Source organism: Pleurodeles waltl, chromosome 11, assembly GCF_031143425.1.
Source record: "Pleurodeles waltl isolate 20211129_DDA chromosome 11, aPleWal1.hap1.20221129, whole genome shotgun sequence".
NCBI classification, from domain to species: domain Eukaryota; kingdom Metazoa; phylum Chordata; class Amphibia; order Caudata; family Salamandridae; genus Pleurodeles; species Pleurodeles waltl.
This window is the reverse complement of record NC_090450.1, coordinates 3,877,274-3,898,516: the sequence shown is the minus strand read 5'-3', so window position 1 is coordinate 3,898,516 and position 21,243 is coordinate 3,877,274. Positions and strand designations below refer to the sequence as shown.

Below are 21,243 nucleotides of genomic sequence, written 5' to 3'. Positions count from 1 at the left end.
AATGTCATCTCTGTACATCGAGACAACCAAACCTCTGGTAGTAAAGCCTATGCCCTCGTTCACAAGACATTGCGGTAGTATCGCCACCAAGGGCTCCAGGGCAATGACGATGAGTAGCTGTGATAGAAGGCACCCCTATTGCTTGCACCGGTTGAACAGGAAGGAGTTGGAGATGTGTCCATTTAGGTGCACTCAGGCTGTGGGAAGTGTGCAGAGGAGTTAGATTTGTTTGATGAATTATGAACTAAGACCAAGCCCCGCTAAGAATGGAAAGAGATATGCCTATTCCAGGGAATCAAATGCTTTGGTTGCGTATAGCCAGGCAGTTATAGCTGAAACCTGAGGGTCAAGCTGGTTCATAACCGTAAGAAAAGCACAGAGGTTGTGCGATGTGGAGTGACCAGGGAGAAAGCCCGATTGGTCAGGTTGCACTATCTTGGGCAAGAGGAGTAGCAGATGATTAGCTAGTACCTTAGGGTAAATTTTGTTGTCAACGTTTATGAGGGAGAGAGGGCTCTATGAGTTGCAATGATTGTTGGGTTTGTCTGGTTTGAGGAGGGAACTAATGACCGCTTTCCACAGTAAGGGAGGTAACAAGCCTAGATCTAGGGATTTCTGGTACATTGTCTGAATGTGTGGGGTCTAGTAAGGAAGCATACTCCTTGTAAATATCAGGGGTGAGCACATCGAGTCCCAGTGCCTTGTCCCCCGGGAGGGTCATGATGACCTGTACAATTTTTCTGTGGTGATGGGTAAATCTAAGTAGGCGCAGTTGACACGAACAAGCCAAAGCAGTTGTATGGTGTTGAGTTGCTGTATAAAGCTGGGCACAGAAGGAGGATGTTACACACAATAGCTCTGGTGTGGAGGACACATCGTTTGGCTTGGAATCAAGAAGTTCAGTGATGTAAGTAGATGCCCACAGATTACAAAGTAATCCCACTAGTTTTTTGCCCAGGCGGTCCCCCTCCCCATAGCATTGGGACTGAACATCACCATGGAGATAGTAAGTCTCATGGAGGTCTTCCTCCTGGAATCCCATCTATTTGGCTCGTATACAGGACAGGAATGCTGTGGCTTTGGAGTGGAAGTACTGTACCTCCAGAGTTCAGATGTCCTGTTCAAGTCAGCCTGGAGTCCTTCAGATGGCCTTCCGGACCCCGGATAGCTTTGCGATACAGGCTTCCTGAATTACAACCTTAAAAGACTGCCAGAGTACAGTGGGTGATTTTACCAAGCCCATGTTTCTTCGCAAATTTGCTCTCTTAATACTGCATCTCGCAACATTCCAATTGGTAGACATCAAGTGAAGGCAGACGGAGTCCCCAGTGGATTTGAAGTGCCAGTAAGACCAGAGCGTGGTCCGACAGGATGTGCGTCAGTTCAGCCACCTTAAATGTCCAGGCCCAGACACCCTTGTAAACTAGCCAAAAATCTATCCCTGACTATGCACTGTGAAAAGCTGAAAGGCAGGTGCCTTTGCATGTGTGAGGGTGGATGAGTCACCAGGCACCTTTTAAATAGTTGTGGTGTGCCATCCTGTTGAGCCTCAGCATAGCTCATTGTTGCAAGCTTCAACAAATGTCAGACTGGTCTAATCAGTCATCCATTACAGCATTGAAGTTACCGTCCCATAGGACAGTGCAAAGGTTTGGACCTGTTATTTTAATCCTGGTCTCAGAAAAGAACTCAGGGCTATCAATATTGGGACCATGTCTGGCAGCCAACGTCACTGGCTGCCTATGTAGGGAACCCGCAAGGATGACATACCGACCATCTGTATCAAGGATATACTGGGGCATCTGCCATGGGATCCCCCTGTATAACAGAATAAACATGCCCCTGTCATACTTGGCATAACTGGAGCAGTAGGTTTTGCCACACCACTAGGCATGCAGCCCTGGGGCCGATGAGTTATGCATGTGAGTCTCCTGTACAAAGCATATATACTTATTGTGTCTATTTAGGTAGGAGTCAATTGAGCATGCTTTTCTGAGGTCATTTAGGCTGCAGATGTTCCAGGTGATGCAATTTAGAGTTGTTATGTTATCACTAGGATGAGGGCAGTGTATACAAAGGGTACATGCTTGATGAACTGGAATGTGTAGGTGTGGTCAAGGGAAGGAAATACCGTGGCAAGAACAGAGGTGAGTAAAACAGACCAAACAAGAAAACATGACCCAGAAAGAAATAGCCCACAACACACCCTCCCACTCCATTCCCCAACTAGGTTGAGATAGACAGTTCCACACCCTTCCTGATAATCCTCAATGCACAGTATGGCAACAACAGGAATCATCCCATGTATGGGGTGACACCATGCAACGACCCTGCCAGGAACACCCGGGAGACTAAACAAGGAGCATCTCGGTCAACCCATATAGATGAATTATCATACACAATAACACAGGGCAATGAAAAACAACAAGTAACGTGTGGAGCAGGCCTAGAACATCCCACATGATAAGGACAGAGGAAGGCATTGTAGAAACCCCCAGAACTCATGAGTGTAGTTAGAGAGCGAGGGCAACCCATCGCTGCATCAGTTCAGCCATTGTCACTTAGTGAGGTCAGCTCTGCAGTGCTGGGCAAACCTCTGGGGAAGCGGTGTCCCTTAATAGTATGCTTGATAAATTTTAGTGCTGATTTTGCATCTGTGAAGAAATGAAACATGCCCTGCAGGAAGATCCTCAGCTTGGCCAGGTATAATAAAGCACAATGTGTTTCCACTTTTTGAAGAAACTTCTTGATAGGCAAGAATTTGTGGCAGACAGCCTGCACCATAAGCGTGAAGTTAGGATAAAATTAGATGTTGTTACCCTGGTATTATTTTGAGGCACGCTCATGCACCAGCTGCAGGACCACGTCACGGTCTCAGTATTTCAGTAGGTGGGCAACTATGGGGCGAGACGGCACAACCAGGGATAGGTGAAGGCCAAGCGAGTGGTGAGTGTGCTCCACAATGAGCACTGCATATAGGCTTTGACCAAGGAGGTCTCATGGTATGGTTTTGACAAAGTCTTCCATTTTAAAGATTGCAGCTATTTCTGGAATTCTGGTGATTCAGAGGTTGTTAAATCATGACATCACCTTCAAATCTTCAATTGTTGTCTTTTATTAGTTCTAATACTTTGTCCATATGTAGTAGATGCTCCTTGGAGTGTGCCTGGAGGTCCCTGTGCCAGAAACACGGTTCTGCAAGTGATCCAGCCTAGATTTGTGATTATCCATGCATTGATTGACATTATCTAATTGATAGGTGAGCAGGTCCTGTTTGGCATCTATAGAGGCATATTTACAAGCCTCTTGCACCCCTTAGTGCAAACGTAGCATGATTTTTTTGATGCTATGACGGCGGTAAACAGGCCCTCACCCTGTGCTGTATTTACAAAGTGGTGCAATGGTACTATTGCACCACTTTGTAAACCCTAGCACCACATTATGCCTGTGACAGGTATAAAGTATGCAAAGGAGGTGTTCCCTCACAAGGAGGCCCCAAAAAATCACGCAGTGAAACCTACAATATTTCCCTGCACCATTCTAGCATAATTTTTCAATACCAGCCCAGGGCAGGTGTTAAACTGCTGTAGTTAAAGTTAAAGTGCTATATCTTATGAGCCTATCTGAGCTTTGTTGGATTAGCGCCACAATTTTGGGTGCTAGTATCAGCAAAGCACCACAACTGTGCCAAAAATGTTGTGCTAACCAGCTCTGTGGTGCAATGGCGCAAGAAAACTGGTGCATCGGAGCTGATGCACCAGTTCCTTGTAAATATGCCCCATAGTTTTTAGGCTTGTTATCACATCAAGAAGTAGCCCTCTGAGGTCAATCTCCTGGAGGCTGTCATCCTCCAAGCGATCTGCAGTGTGCTCTGAGCTTTGGCCCTCCTCTGCCTGAAGAGTGTGGCGCCTGCTCTCAAAGGAGAGCTTTGATTGTTTAACTTCATGCTTGTCCATGATGACAGCATATGGTATAGCAGGTGTCAGTGACAGACAGGCAATTCTTTGGCAGGGGAGGGACTTGTCAGGTACCAAGTCACCGGCCAAGGAGTTAAGAGTGGCTGCTACATGACTACAGGTAGCAGGTGTCCATGAGCATGCCGTTGGTTTCAGAACAGAGAGCTGATGGAACCATGCCACACCCTGGAAAGGTCCATATGCCAGGGGGAACAAGCAGGCTCAGGGGCAGAGGCTATTGGCCAGTCCCCGTGTTGGCAATGGTGAACACTGAAAAAAGGCGCAAAATTGCACTGCCAATGTGATGACACCTTAGGACCCACTCCCGCCAAGCCGCTTTTGTGTAGTGGTCCAGGAGACTTCAGAACCTGTAGACCATGGAAACACACGGCTATGGCAATGAGGTGGCAGCTCAGATGAAGCTGGATAGAGTGCTGCATAGTGCAAAATGGATTCTAGGTATGGCTGTCTCAATAAGGAAATGTTTAAGACCTCCAAGGCAGTTAAATGACCCAAGCAAGGTGTGCACTGGACTGAAGTGCTTGGTGATTGGCAGTGACAATAGCAGGCAATGGGGGCAAGGGCACCCTGCAGTCATATGGCAGCACGGAAGGCAGGGGATCCCAGAAAGAACAGGCTGCTCCAGGTCATAGCTTGCAGCTGTAGGTACTCTCCCCCTTGTGGGGTCAATGGTGAGGACCAGTGGGGGATGACTTTGTCCAGAGAAGTGGCAAATAAGGAGCAATGTAGGCAGTATCAGCCTCCACAGCAAATGAGCAGGTAATGTATCTTCAGGGCAGGATCCCAACTCACCGGTCCATGGCAGGAAACAGCTTCTTTCCTGTACCAGCAGTGGCCGCTGTGTACCTCCCGGGCATGACAGTCTGCCCAAAATAGTTATAGTTAGAAAGATAACAAGGTATTAAATTACATGATATGCTACTGTATATGGGTGCCTATATAAGATCATCTTTAAACAGCCCAAAATGCACCCTTAGGATTAACCTGGAGACTCAAAATCGACAAAGGGGGTCATTCTGACCCTGGCGGTAAAATCCGCCAGGGCCAATGACCGCGGGAGCACCGCCAACAGGCTGGCGGTGCTCCCTTGGGCATTCTGACCGCGGCGGTACAGCCGCGGTCAGAAACTGAAAACCGGCGGTGTACCGCCGGTTTTCCGCTGCCCTGGGGAATCCTCCATGGCGGCGCAGCTTGCTGCGCCGCCATGGGGATTCCGACCCCCATACCGCCATCCTGTTCCTGGCGGTTTTGGCCGCCAGGAACAGGATGGCGGTATGGGGTGCCGTGGGGCCCCTGCAGTGCCCATGCCAATGGCATGGGCACTGCAGGGGCCCCCGTAACAGGGCCCCACCATGATTTTCAGTGTCTGCCATGCAGACACTGAAAATCGCGACGGGTGCAACTGCACCCGTCGCACCCCTTCCACTCCGCCGGCTCCATTCGTAGCCGGCATCCTCATGGAAGGGTGTTTCCCGCTGGGCTGGCGGGCGGCCTTCTGCCGGTCGCCCGCCAGCCCACCGGGAAACCCAGAATACCTGCGGCGGTCTTTTGACCGCGCAGCGGTATTCTGGCGGTTCCAGCCAGGCCGGCGGCTTCCGCCGCCGCCCAGGGTCAGAATGACCCCCAAAGTAATCTCTGCTCATAAAGCGATTCAGTGGCTTCGCATCAGAATCCAGATCAAATTCAACGTTTTGGGTTTTAATCTTGTATGCCTCCTTCACACTTTAACAGTGACATCTCTCTACACAGCCCAGAAAGGAACCTGACAAGTAAAGGTCACTTCCTGCAAACGCCTCCTCTTCAAACGTGTCAAAACGCACATCCTATGGTGAAACCATATTTTCCCATCAAGACATTCTTCTTTGGAAATCTAATCTTCCACCTCTAAGTCTCTGCAAAGGGTGAAAATTTAGGTTTGTTTTTCATCAACACAGAATATGCTGCTAAAATGTATTCATTGAAATATATGAAATCAAACAACATGTAGAACTACTACAGTGTTTTATTGCCATAGAATGGTTTCTAACAGTTTTGGCAAGGAGCCCAGAATTGCAGAGTATGAGAGAAAGATGATGTTATGGTCAGTCCTATGTCTAATATCACCCTGTTTAATCTCAAAGGTGAGAGCATTCCAGTCACAAAGGTCCCCCTGCCGACCATCAACAACTCTGTTCCATGGAAAATCCACAGTGAAGAGGATTACAAAAAGCATGTCTTATTCTGTGGGACAGAGCTAATACAGTCAAAAGCATCGGGTGTGGGACCAGCAAAGGCAGTTGTTCTTCAGACTGGTGAGTTCATAGAGGCCATTACCATTCCTTTAGTCCTATAGTAAAGGAAACTGTATTTCTGATGATCACTATAGATTTGATCTTTTAGTTAGAAAGGTATACTACAGGTATGGACAAAGCAAATAGGTTAATTAACATTTAAATGAGTCTACTCCTTAAATGCATGTAAAGTAGTTTGCTTGTTCCACTCCTCCAGGAAAATGATGCAGGCCCCCACTTCCACCTCCTGACCTCCATGTTTCATTGCCTCTTCTGCCTTGTTTGCATTGCTATCCCACCTTTAAGGAACATGTTCAATAGCTATTGCAAAATGATGACTGGGGCCAAAAGAAAACAGAAAGAGCAGGCAGCGAAAATAACAAAAATTGAAAACAAGTCAACTATAATCACTGAAGAGAAAGCAGCAGATAGACTTTCTTTCACCTTCTGATCTAAAACCTGCAAGCTGTAGCTCTCAGTGTCCGGTCTGTTCAAAAACCAAGCTGGAGCTCTCAGTGTCCGGTCTGATCAAAAACCAAGCTGGAGCTCTCAGTGTCCAGTCTGATCAAAAAACAAGCTGGAGCTCTCAGTGTCGGGTCTGATCAAAAACCAAGCTGGAGCTCTCAGTGTCAGGTCTGATAAAAAACCAAGCTGCAGCTCTCAGTGTTGGGTCTGATCAAAACCAAGCTGGAGCTCTCAGTGTCAGGTCTGATCAAAAACCAAGCTGGAGCTCTCAGTGTCGGGTCTGATCAAAAACCAAGCTGCAGCTCTCAGTGTCGGGTCTGATCAAAAACCAAGCTGGAGCTCTCAGTGTCGGGTCTGATCAAAAACCAAGCTGCAGCTCTCAGTGTCGGGTCTGATCAAAAACCAAGCTGGAGCTCTCAGTGTCGGGTCTGATCAAAAAAAAGCTGGAGCTCTCAGTGTCGGGTCTGATCAAAAGCCAAGCTGGAGCTCTCAGTGTCGGGTCTGATCAAAAATCAAGCTGGAGCTCTCAGTGTCAGGTCTGATCAAAAACCAAGCTGGAGCTCTCAGTGTCGGGCCTGATCAAAAACCAAGCTGAAGCTCTCAGTGTGGGGTTTTGGATTAGGATGAGGGAGCCAAAAAATGTCAGTCAGAAACTGTTGTTCGACTCCTTCTTGAAGAAGTGAAGAAAGGAAAAATTCAGACAATTGTATGAAAGGTTTTGACACTTTGAGTGTGCAGCCAGGCCTTCTCCCCTGTCTGAAATACTGACACGCGATTGCATGTTTAAACCAAAAACTGTGCTGCATGAAAGCCTTTCTCACATGCGCTGTTGCTGAATCCTGGACCTAAGTGTGCCTTAGAATGGAGTCTGAATTGACTCTAGCTTAGCAGGAAGGAAAGGTAGATGGCCAAATGTGAGAAAGAGATCCTGGAGAGAAAAAATGGAAACTAACCAGGGAGGTTTGTGAAGTGATATTGTATGAAAAGTCTGCAGTCAGACTGTACTATACCCATCTTTCTGAATCGTTCATAAAAATCACCTTTGATATTGTTCAAGAGTTTGATTTGCACTTTCTGTCTCTGTTTGGGGATGATAACTTGTGGGCACAAAATACAATACCCCAAGTTTTCTCAAAAGGGATTTCCAAAGTCGATCTAGGGATTCAGACTCTCTGTTTTAAATAATGACATAGGGAAGTCAGTGCAATTTGACAACTTCCTTGCGAAATGCCCATACAAGTGTGGGAGCAGTTAGACGTTTTCCAGTGAAAAAAGTATCCTGTTTTCAATGTTTTCCTGAGATAGTTGACAATTATCAACAGAACAGTCCTTCCTTCTGATGAAGGTAAATCTGGTGGGGTAAGCAATGGTTGCAGCCCACAACAATTCCAATAGGCATTCATCAAGGGACCGTCCTCTGTGCATGGATGCTGTGTTATTTACCACATTGTTCAGAGTTCTCTCATTTGTGGCCACCAAAATAGTCTGATTAGCAAGTTGTGTGTCTTCTGAATTCTTGGATGTTCTGCTACCAAGGATGCATATTTCTATTTTATGACTGGTTCTTGTAATATTGAATCCAGGATGTAAATCTTTCCCTTAATGTGGCAAAAGCTCCCTTTTTATCACTTGGTGTTGTAGGCATTGTGAAATCCATTCTTTTAATTTGAGAGTCTGATATCTCTTTTTTAAGGACTATAGCAAACTCTTGTTCTTCCTGCTGTGGCCACACATGATGTGTGATTGATCATCAGTCTTTGCTCATCTTATTGTCTGCACAAACCATCTGCTTTTCCACAACTATTACCAGGTCTGTAAGTGATCTTATACTTGAGCCGGGAAAAGAAGATAGACCACCTTGAATGTCTTGGGGTCATGAATTCCATTGGCTTTTGGTAGCATACAATTTTATGATCTGTCTAAATTGTGTGGAGCACCCTCACAGTAAAGTTGACAATGAGCCTGAGCATCTTTTACAGCCATATCTCTGTCATAGATTGTATAATTCAATTTTTTGAGCATTAATGGTTCTGGAGAATTAGGCTACCGGATGTAAAGAACCAGTCTCTGGATCTTTAGGGGGACACAATAGCACCAACTGCATAAGAAGAAACATCTGTTCCAGGATAAAGGGTAATTCATTATCTGGATCTTTTATAGGAGGTGCTGGAGTGAAGATCTCTTCACATCTTTGAAATGCTCTCTCTTATTCTTTGTCCCATCAAATAGGACCTTCTTTGTGCAAGTCAAGGGATAGGCCTCACAAACTTTGAGAACCTTTTCACTAACTCTCCTTAGAAATGAGTGAATCTTAGAAACCGTCCACTGATTTCGAAGATGGACAATCTTGACCTGATTTTTCTTTATCTTGGTCCATATATATTTTGTTATCAAAAACATTGACCTCAGAAAACACAGTTGGTTACTTTGAATAAACATTTTTTTATCTTACCAAACAAAGAGTGTCCTAAAGTTCATTTTAAGTATGAGCAACCCCACACTTTATTTTTCCAATTCTGATGGCTATGACTCAAAAATTGCACTGGAACCTGCTAATCAGCCTCCAGTGCCAGTGCTTCCTCCCTAACATTATATGCATCTGAATCGGTAACCCCAATTGGAAAGGACTTAAACCCATTTATAAGTCCCTGGTAAATGGTACCAGTCGTACCCAGGGCATGGAATTTAAATGGGTCACCGGAGCATGAAGCACTAGTTGTGCCACCCAGAGTGACCCAAGTAAAAGGATGACAGCTGTCATTGCAGACTGCATGAGAAGTGCAAACTGCTCAAACTCAATGGTGCCTTCTCCATGTATGGCAAGATCAAAGCAATATTTTTAACATACGCCAGTCACCCCTAAGGTTGGCCTCCCAAGCTCAGGAGGCAGGGTCTGGGTGCATTATATGAAAGGTGTGGACATATAAGTGCAAGCTTATGTGCCCCTATGGTAGTCCCCTTCGATAAAGGGCTACTATAAGTCGTCAGGTGCCATGGGATATCATGGGCTGGCACCCAGGCCCCCTGATGTTGCCAGCTCCATTATGGTCCCTCTAAAACATTTCATGTTTTGTATCAAACAGCTTGTCTCATCAAATCCCACTTTTTCCCAAAGTCAGATTTAATGTACCATGCACCCATGTGGCTCACTTTGAGGTTACCTACCTGGTTGCTCCAGCCCTTTCTTTGGCCTGGCAGCAGCCTTCAACTGCTACTGCTGAGACAGAAATCTTTCCCCCTGCCAGGAGGTGTGAACATTCCCAGGAGTCAGAAGCAAAGGCCTGCCTGGTAGGAGGTGTCACTTCCCTTCCGGACGGATGGCTAGTGAAGTGGCATATAAAGGAGGTGAACTTCATTGCTTTCACTGCCTCTAATATGCAAGCAGGCTTCCTCCTAGAGGACCTCTAGGCACATTTCCACCCAGGCACATGGGAAAATTAAGTAATCAGGAGGCATACACTGACAGAAGGCTAACCGCACCCCTAAGGTGGGCTACCTGGTCTGTACAGCTGAGGATGGGTCCTGCCATTTTTAAAAGTGATGTAAGAGAGGGTTCTGGGAATAAAGGTGGCACACACCCCCGGATGCGGTGACCTCAGGAGCTGGTTAGGCACTGGGGCTAGTAATCCATTGGCTAATTGTACTCACACCCCTAATACACCTAAATCTAGAATTTAAGAGGCACCCCTGACACCCATTCTGCAACTGCATGAACCACTCAGCAAGTATTACTTGAATGTGAATTTACCTTGAAAAAGAAAATGAAAAGACAAGAGGCCTTAGGCAAAGCAGGAACAGTTTGTTTAATTAAACATTACGATCAGGAGAACAGTTACAGAATGAGAGTCTAAGGACTGTTTCAATATACATCAGTTTGGAATGGTGTTTTATACATTTCTCTGAGTACCATAAAATGATGTAGACATTCCTTTTTTGGTCAAGAATGTAGTCTCGGAGTTATAAATAAGGCGTTGATAACAAATACAGGAGGGCCTCGTGATCTGTCAGTCAGCCTCAGGCCTAGATTTCAGAGACTGCCTGATCACCTACTTTGGGATCGGGGTTGACAGAAAGTTCATTATGGGGAAATACCACAATAGCAATGTGATTTCATTATTATGTGCATGCGTATCATAGCATACATTGACATTGATTGTTTCAATATTAACACAAGTGTAAGGCAGCTCCAGAGCTCCCTAGGACTAGAGGTACTTGTCTCCTGGTTCCTGCAGGGAAATTACACTCCCGTAATCAAACCATCACTGCACATCGGGCCTGCCAAGGGATTGCCCAGAAGGAAATTGTCTAGTTCATTGTGGTATTCATGGTCCTTACCTCATGCAAGTTTCAGGCGGCTACTATTTTTCCCAGACTCCAGGATGTTAAAGTAATGAAGGCTGTGTTTGCTACTACCAAGGCTTGTTGGTGGCCAGTCGGGCTACCACTACTTTTGTTTCACAGTGTACCGTAAGTGAGCTCTGCAGTATCTTCAACAAGCCATTTCATTGGCCCCATTGTTGAATTTTTTCATCCCTTTCCACACCAGCACCGTCCAAGCAGCAAAATCAGCATCTGTGGCTCCCACATTCTTCACCAGGGACAGTGAGGACAACTATGTACTGGGGCCCTACCAGCCAGGTAAAATTTTACTGGATGTTGAAATCTGGTCCTGAGACCTGCATCACCTTACCCTTCAGTTGTTTCTACTGGACTCAACCTATAAGGGAATAAGGGGGTCATTACGACCTCTGCGGTCTTTTTGCCAGACCGCCGAGGGACCGCCGTGCGTAAGACCGCCTGTGCAGGCGGTTTGCCGCTCGGCGTATTATGACTGTTGGCTGCTCTCCATCGTTATTCGGACGGAGAGCCGCCAACAGCCATACTTGCGGGCGGCGGGGAAGTGGAGGTTGCTCCACCTCCACCGCCACGCCAACAGAACACCGCCCAGCGAATCACGTCCTGAGATTCGCTGTGGCGGTGTTCTGTTGGCGTGGCGGTGTCGGCGGAGCTGCCCCCATGGCTCCCATCCCCTCCCGGAGGATCGACGGAACAGGTAAGTCGATCGTCCGTTAGGGGAGGGGGGGGTGGGGGGGTGTTGTGTGTTGTGTGCGTGCATGGGGGTGTGCGTGTGTGCATGTAGAGGGGGTGTGTGAGTGCGTTTATGCTTACGGGGGTGTTGTGTGTATGGGAATGAGTGCGTGTATGGCTGTGGGTATGTTTGTATGGATGCGTGCGTGTATGTTTGAATGTGGGTGTGCGTGCCTGACAATGTGTGTGGCTGTGGGCATGTATGTCGGGGTGTGTGCATGCACCCTTTCACTGTCATTTACACTGCACTAGGTCACTCATAAGTCACCTACATGTATTGCCTTCCAGTCCTGAATGCTGGGTGCAAAGTACCTGTATGTGAGGGCATCTCTGCACTAGCAGAGGTGCCCCCACGTCATCCAGGACGAATTTCCCAGACTTCGTGAGTGCAGGGATGCCATTTTATATGTGTACTAGATATAGGTCACTACTGAAGTCTAGCTACATAGTGGTAACTCCGAATATGGCCATGTGAGGTGTCTAACATCTCAGAATTATACCCCAATACTGAATCTAGCATTGGTTGTAAAATTCCTTGCACTCTGGGGGCTCCACAGTGGACCCCCAGTATTGCCAAACCAGCCTTCTAAGGTTTTCCAGCAGCCCCAGCTTCGGCCACATCACAGACAGGTTTCTGCTTGTACAGCTTGAGTTCAGGAAGGCAGAAACAAAGGACTTCCTTTGGGAGAGGGGTGTTACACCCTCTCCCTTTAGAAATATGTGTTACAGGCATGGGAGGGATAGCCTCCCAGAGCCTCTGGAAATGCTTTGAATGGCACGAATGGTGCCCTCCTTGCATAATCCAGTGCACACCGGTTCAGGGACCCCCAAGTCCGTGCTCTGGTGTGAAACTAAACAAAGGAAAGGGGAGTGACCACTCCCCTGTCCATCACCACCCCATGGGTGGTGCTCGGGGCTCCTCCAGAGGGTCCCTGTGTTCTGCCATCTTGTTTTCAGGATGGTCAGGGAACTTTGGGAGCATCTGGGAGCATCTGAGTGGCCAGTGCCAGCAGGTGATGTCAGAGCCCTCCCCTGATAGGTCCTTACATGTTTAGGTGACCAATCCCCCTTCTAGGGCTATTAAGGGTCTCTCCTCTGGGTGGTTCTTCAGATTTGGATGGCAAGACTCCAGCAGGAATCCTCTTCATCCTTTACTTCACCTTCTTACCGAAGACACTGCATCTGGACTTCCATGAACTGTACAAAACTGCAACAAAGAATCGAGGACAACTTCTGCAACATTGTAACTTCAGCTCCTGCCAGCAACTGCAACTGTTTCCCGGTCATGCATCCTCAGAGGGCTTCAAGTCTTCGTCCTGCACCAGAAGAGCAAAGGAATCTCCTGGGGAGTGAGGGAATCACTTCCCTGATCCAGCAGGTAGCCTCTGCAGCAACGACCTGTGTCTTGGGTCCCCTCTCCTGGTGAAGTGCATGGATCCAGCGACATGGGTGGTAGTCTGAAATAGTCCAGACGGTCCAGACCTCCAGCAGTCCAACTTTGGTGGAGGTAAGGGCTTGCCTTGCCACGCAAGACATTACCCCCATGCACCGCATGTTTTGCAGTTGCCAAGGCTTGTGTGCGACCTTCCACGAAGTCCTTCATGCAGAGCACAGCTCCGGCCCACAGCACTACCTCCTGTGATGCACAGCTTCCTGAGGCGTTCTACGGCATCGTGGAACCCTTTGTTAGCATGCAGTTTGGGCCTCCATTTGCACTTCATTCGTCCTCGTCTTGTGGGACTCCTGTCATGCTGCCTGGTCCTCTGAGGGCTCTCTGGACTGCAGAGGGCCCCCTCTGACTCCTCCTCCTGGGTAGAATGGACCTGGTCCTTCCAGGTCTGGGCAGCGCCATTTTCCTCCAACAATGAGCTTTGCATCTGCCAAGGCTTGTGGTCAGAATCCTGTGACGCAAATCAGACTGCATTCATCCATCCGGCGTGGGACATCATCTGCACCAATCAGGAACCCGCATCCATCTTCCTGGGTACAGTAATGGCTGAGTTTCTTCACCGGTGGTTCCACTTTTGCACCTTCATCCGGATTAGGAGGGGCTCCTGTTCTTCCTGGACTCTTCTTTGGTTCTTGGACTTGATCTCCTTCTTCTACAGGTCTTCAGGTCCAGGAATCCACTGTTGGTGTCTTGCAGTCTCTTCTGGTTCTTGCATAATCTTCTATCACGACTTCTTGTGTGTTTCAGGAATTTACTCCTGCTCCTTTACTCTATTACTTACCTTTGGTGTTTTCTTACACTCCCAGTTCCCCTCTACACACTACACTTACCTAGATGGGAAACCGACTTTCGCATTCCATTTTCTTAGTATATGGTTTGTGTTCCCCCTAGGCCTATTTCTAACTATTGTGATTTTCACTATTTGCACTGTTTTCTGACTGTGTACTTACCTGTGTTGGATACTAGTGTATATATATTGGGTATATTACTTACCTCCTAAGAGAGTATAGTCTCTAAGGTGTATTTTGCAAATGTGTCACTAAAATAAAGTAACTTAATGTTGTACCACTAAGTATTTTCTTTCATGCGTGTAAGTACTGTGTGTTTATAGTGATATTGCATGAGATTTGCATGTCTCCTAGTTAGGCTTTGGATGCTCGTCCACACTACCACAAGAGAGCACTGGCTTCTAGACACTGACTAAATGCACTAATAAGGGATAAATGGACCTGGTAAAAGGTGTAACTACCTCTGGTACCCACCACAAACCAGGCCAGCCTCCTACATATATTGAATGCATCCCCCTAGTAGAGTTTCCTTAAAGTAACTAGAAAGCATTTCATCTTCTTTCATTTTTCTATGATAGATGTGTCCATAGGGAATTTTCAACTTCTGGCAGAAGATCAATTGGACAGTCATATGACAACTGTGATGGTAATTAGTCGACCCCTTTCTTACTGAACATATCTTTGAAGTCTTTATAAAATTCTGGGATAGGGAGGAAGACGATTCTGTCTTCAACAATCCACAAGTTAGGACCATACCCTGCTTCTGACCTTGATCTGGAAAATACTTTATATCATCACCTTGAGGACAGAAATAACCTTCTGTTTCCACTATCAATCTGAGGATTATGTTTACGAAGCAAATACTTTCATAAAATCTATGGGCGGGTACGGGCGTCAGAGAGATCAAAACTTATCTATTCAATATGTTAATTTTATAGAGGATTCACTAAATCTGTTGCTTCTTGACAAACACCTTGCTTGAACAGAGCTTTACCACTGTTTCCCAAAATGGCTTCTCCTTTCTCCTTTTTCAGGACGTTTGGGCAAAGAGTGAAATGAATGCTCCATAAAACATCAAAATGGCATACCATTTAATAGTGCCAACAACCTTAAAGATCCTGCAGGTGTTAATACCTAGGTTTGCCATTTATGGATGGGCCCGGTCGGGTCCAGCATCTGAGGATAGTCTTGGACACTTTGTTTGCAGACTGCAGAGTAGATCAATAATTAATTCTGCTATCTTCATTTTCTCTTTTGAAGTGAGAGTCTTTCAGATGTTCCTATTCTGCATTGGTTCCTCAGTGGACTTTACTGCATTGGGTTCTTTATAAACAAATCTCTGGGTTAGAAGAATCCTCCATGGTGTCTTTGATTTTTCTGTGCATCCGTTAGGTCTTTTCATAGTCCTTGATAAAGTGTGGCTACAAAAGATTAATCTGTCTGATTGGCCCCCACCAATAAAAGCTGGAGCTAACTAATGTAAGCAATGACACCTCTGAAATCTTGTCACAGACTGAACAGTCCGGTGTGTGCAGGTACTCTAGTATGATTTGTGCCAAAAATCATCATACATTACTGTATAAATGTCGGAAATTTGGAAAGCAAGGGGCCTATGCTAGTGCATTTTTTAATCAAGCACAACAGCATAAATGTTACTTTGGGCTGACTAGTAGTGAACGACCCCCTTCTCCTCCAACGGTTTCATGGTGGTAACACTGCCATGAAAATGCTGGCAGAGATGGGGTGCAAGGGGCCCCAATGGGGCCCTTGCAGTACCCATGCAATTGGCATTGGCATGGGCAGTACAAGGGTCCCCCTGACTCCACTGTCTGATTTGCAGATAGTGAAAATTGCGACTTGGCGTGGGCAGTACAGAGGCCCCCATCCCCAGGCCAGCACAGTCATTGCAACGGGTGCTGGTGCACCCTACACGCTGCAACATTGACGCTGGCTCTCTTACGAGACAGCGACAATGCTGTAGGCCGTTTCCTACTGGGCCAGTGGGCAGAAACCGAGGTTCCACCAGCTGACCCAGTGGGAAACTTGTAATGGGCCTGGCGGGGAGGCTGCCACACTGGTGGCAACCTACCAATCGGGACTTCGGAGGACAGGCTTTTACACCCACCAAAATCATAATAAGGCCCACATGACATATGTTAACACCACCAAAGAAGCACAACTTTATTCATAGACAAGTATTGCAGTAGTCCATATTCCAACTATGAAATTCTACAATTTTCACCATGAAAAAATACCAACATGATGTATTACATTTCTTGCACCTGATTTCCATGCTTTCCGTTTAGGATAGACCAAAAGATGTACTGGGAAACTGAAAAGGGATATACATAAAACATGAGTTAATCTTTCAAAGTATACTTTACATGCTCAACATTTTGTTCAATAAAGTAAATGAAATTCCCATTTTTTTATATATATTTGCAATAATCTTTCTTTTTAGGATTCAATACAGCTAAGGGTGATTTGGTGAGGTCCATTCTCTACTCAAAGCCGGTTGATGCCAAACTATACAGAGATGCAATCAGATTCCTCCTCGCTCTTCTGGTCATTTCCCTTATTGGAGTTACCTATTCAGTGATCGTGCACACAAGGAATGGGGTAAGTCAAATTTCAGATAAGCATGGCATCAATCATAGCACACAGATATAGCTCTTTCCCTGAATCTAGATTTTTTTCTACCTCTGGTCATATTGACAGACAACAACTGTTTGGTTGCTACTCAATTCAATGCCCCTTGTTCCCATATCAGCAAAATGCAAAAAACATCCTGTTTCACAACGCAGACAATGCAGGTGCCAAATTGAGGGTATCTGATTAATCAAATATCAACTTGTTAACTCACAAATTACTGCTGTAGTGGCCACCTATCCTACTGGATAATCCTCTGTTTATAGGATGAACATACGTTAATAAGTATAAGTACATAATCAAAGTAAAGATCTCATTCCAACTTTTGCTCACAAAGAGATATATCTTAGCCCTTTTTGCTCACAAAGAGATATATCTTAGCCCATTGCCAGTTTTTGTACTGACAAAGTAAGATTGATAATAAGGTTCCTGTCTGCCGCCACTCAACAGTTAATTTATTAATTTATCAATCCCTGACATTTCTGCTGGCCACTGACTTGGATTCACAGACCCAGAGTGGCCTGAGTTTAGAATACCTGCTTTCTAACTTTGTATGTGCCATTGCATCTGTGTAGAGAGCATTCTGTTCAGCTCCAGGAGAGAGGAACAAGAAGTGGTAGATGAAACGCATGAATTAAGCTCAGGCACATATTATTACTAAGGGTCACATCCTAGAATTATTCTGCTCACTCCAACCAGCAGGCAAGGAGGTATGTCCTTACTTGAGTTTAGTTATTAATTTTCTGATAGGTCCCAAGATGAACATCACTGACGAGGCATAATATGGCCAAAGTATGTCTGGAGGTAATTATCACCCTGTACAGAGAGAATGTCACCAGGGATTACAGACTTTGAGGAAACAGGATCACAATTGACTTGACACAGTGAGAGTAATGATGATCGTCTGCAAGATGCCCCAAATAAATAACCAGTACTTGTTTCTTTTTTATATCAAACCACCCTACAAGATTAAACCTTGACTGTTTGATTCCTCACTAAGAGAGAATGCCTTCAAAGAAGTACTGTGCATTTCAATTAGCTTGAAGCATACATACAGCCACAATGCCTATTGCAAATGCTTCCTATTTGCTTTCAAGTGGCAGAAGATGCAAAGAAGTCTGTAGAAAGAATGAGTTCCTTAATCGTCCTTATGAGGAGAGTTTCGAAACCACAGGATCTATTAAACTTATTTGTTGTGCTTTACCATTTTAAGTTGAGGTTGGCTTTTTTTTGCTTGTTTGTATTTTTTGTAAGGTAATAATCATTTTAAGGCCATCTTCAGATAAGAATTCAGACCCTTATTTTGTTTTCTGATGGAAGGTTTCAATGTGAATATTAAGAATTATTTTTCCTGTGAGCTCATATTTGGGAGAAGTTTGACTCTCCGGGATTGTGTGTTCTGAAGGAACATGTTGAAGTGTGGTACATCTTCACCAAAGGTTACCTTTAGCCCCCTGAAAAGATTGAACAGCATGGGGGACAGTTTTAATCCTTGGGGGACTTGACACCACAAGGACCGGTCTGCAGTGTCCTATCCCATCTTCTATACAAATATTTTTAATTTGGACGGGAAGGAGCTGCTTGTAAATGTTAAGACTATGAAGAAGCTTTCCGTCTTTATAGTTTGAAAGACTGCAAAAAAGGCATTGGGAAAATCAATAGATCTGGCTTTGGCATGCTGGTGCAACAGTGATTTAGTTTTACATTTTTAATTTAAAATATAGTTCACAAAACAATCAAAAAAGAAACCAAACTGTCACCCACATGTGTCCAGCATACATTTCTAATACAGAAAAAATAACTAACAAATGGAAACAATATTCACTGAGGTGGGTGTTTTGTTAGTGATCTAGTGATTTTCATTTAACTAAAAACAAGCCTTTTATTGTACAGTGTATTTTACCATTATGTTTGTGGAGTTGACAAGAAGAAACCAGCACTCAATCAAGTGCTCAATTTTCAGGCAGCTAAAATGTCACTTGTTCACTAAAACACTTTCAGTTTCTAACATCAACTTTAAAAAGGAAACAATATAGAAATGATCCTGTAACTGAGCACCCAAAGTGCAAGCAATACCAATAGCCCTTTTTTAATATATTTTCCAGAAATATGATTAAAAAGGAACCTCTGTGCAGTCACTCAAAGTGACGGGAGCCAATGGTAAAATGGACTGACCCACTAACCAATGCAGCTTGCTGTGGTTGGCTGAAGCAAATATAATGACAATTCAGGAGACCAATGGAAGAAACAGGCTGATCAAAAATCCCTTTATGTTGATATATCGTGTATGTTTTCTTTAAAAATGCATGACAAGTAATTAGTTGGGGTGAATGGTAGTAATAAGGTAAACTAACCTGTTAGGTCCAGTCAAAAGTTGCAACAATGTAAAGCTGAGTTCAACAACCAGCAGCTATGGAACAGAGCAGACATGCAACATTTTAGATAACTGTGTAAAGCATTTAGAAGTACAAAAACGGTTACAAACTAAACAACACAACATAAATATCCCACTACAATTTATAAAAAGAGAAATATGATAATAGGAAACAGGACACCGAAATATCTAAAATCCACTGAGGGGAACCAGAGCTATTATGTTTTAAAGATTTAAGCAAAAAATAGCACCAAATATCATTATGTGCCAATGATTGTCTCCAGATGTAGTAGACTAGGAACTTGGCACAATTTCAGGCTGACCACGGGGGATTCCATGATAAACGTTCCACTTCAGAAAGCAACTGTGTTGACTGTGTAAACATTAAAATTTCTTCTAAGTCCAAGTGGAAAGTGAGACTTGACTCTTTTTGAGAAGAAAATACTCACTGTTCCATTAGAGACTTCTCACTGAAAGTTTCCCAAGTCCCAATGCAGAATAGAACTCATTAATTTTTTCAGAGGTGCTGGGATCTTTGAGAGAGACAAAGCTGCAATCCAATCTAATGCTGTGGAACTGCTGGTTGGATACATTTTCCGATGGGTCACAATGAAGCTCTGGAGGAAGAGTTTTCCAAATGTTTCTAAACATTCTACTAATGCCCATCCTCCTATAGTTGTACACGTCTAAGGGCTGAATGACCCAATGGGAGGCAAGAACCAATAGATTAGGAGTTTCCAGTGTCAACTATTGCCATTTTTGCAGCAGTTCTTGTTTGCTCAACTGTAAGCAAACCCACAGTGCACCTTCTTCCAAAAATCCAATAAGGGAAAACCCATCTCTGCTAGTAGAGAGTTTGTGTGCCCCCACCCCCACTAGTTTGGCCAAGGTAATGAGCAGTTACCTCCTCTGTGGTCATTCAAAACCTGTTATGAAAGGTATCTTTCTCCCACAGGGCATGGTTCCAAGCTGACAATGGGGACAAAGGCTTGGCCTTTCTGGGTACCATGTGACAAAATTTACTTCTGATAGCATGGGCCGCTTTGAAGTTACCTAAGTTCCTTGGTCCACTCCAGCTAGTCTTCCTGTCAGAGGAAAAAATACATTCCCACTCCCAGGCTATTATCTCTAATCTGGAATCAGTTTTTACACCTCATTAAGGTAAAGTATTTGATTAACAAAATGATTTTCAGGGCTTTTCACTGCAGGGACATGATACCATTAAATTTCTACATGTCCAATTTTCAAATACTGTGCTCTCTACCTTGTGACCAGTGGTTTATTGAAATATGGGGGTACTTCACTATTTTGGATACCATGGGTGAAATCTGCACCAGACTACAGTTTTACCATAGGAATGACTAGAAACTAGGTTAGCGCACCAATATTTTGGGAAATAGGGATCCTGTATGCAGAACTGTTGGTAATTTCGACTTACCTGCAATTCTTCTAGCACATTATCATTTTTCTCTGACTGAGATCCTAATTAAATTCTAGCCTTTAAATGACCACACTGTGCCAAGTTAATTACTCTGCTGGACGGAAGGAGGATCAAAGGGCTTCCCCACAATAGGGGTATTTTAGATTCATAAGGGCTGTTCCTGAAAGAGGAAAATCAAACATCATCCTTCTACGCAATTATTTTAATTATAGTTGTGCCCTAAAGAAAGGGTACTGTGAGAGATGGGTTCCACCCATTTAGTCCTCCTGGATTTTTCACTTTTGGACTGCCTGGTTTATGAGCTTCTGCCATAACTGGGTATCACCTTCTGAGTCAATCTCACTTTAGGTGCTGTTATGAAGGATTGGGAGTGCTGAAAGCCAATAAGATAAGAACCACTGATGTGCAGCTTGGGTGATATGCTGTGGGCTGGTTGCACATGAACATGTGTGCACATGGTTGTGCACATGTGTGTGGGGTCAGTGTGTGAGACTACCGACTAACTTGTCACTAACTAAATGAGAGGAAACCTTCTGATCCCTGTATCACAGCACAGTTTTTTTTTTAAAAGAAAGGACTATCACCCACATAGCCCTACGTAGCATACTTCATCATGGAGTCATCATCCGGTATTGAGGTTTCTACTGGGTGGGCTTAACCCCACTTTTGGGGGAGCTCTTTGTGGTGGGTAATCCCATGAATTGGAAATAATATCTATAGGGTTAAAAAATAGTTTCGGTA

The 21,243-nt window shown here is 44.9% G+C and overlaps 1 protein-coding gene across 2 annotated transcripts in view; it reads left to right on the top strand.

Moving 5' to 3' along the window:
* LOC138265206 (probable cation-transporting ATPase 13A4) overlaps window positions 1-21,243 on the top strand; it is a 329,838-nt gene that overhangs the window by 113,661 nt on the left and 194,934 nt on the right. The window contains exons 10-11 of one of the 2 annotated variants that reach the window (XM_069212758.1): window positions 6,098-6,268; window positions 16,500-16,657. In XM_069212758.1, the coding sequence (XP_069068859.1) occupies window positions 6,098-6,268; window positions 16,500-16,657 (329 nt within the window). The remainder of the gene's footprint in view (window positions 1-6,097; window positions 6,269-16,499; window positions 16,658-21,243) is intronic. The other variant, XM_069212759.1, reaches the window with a different exon arrangement.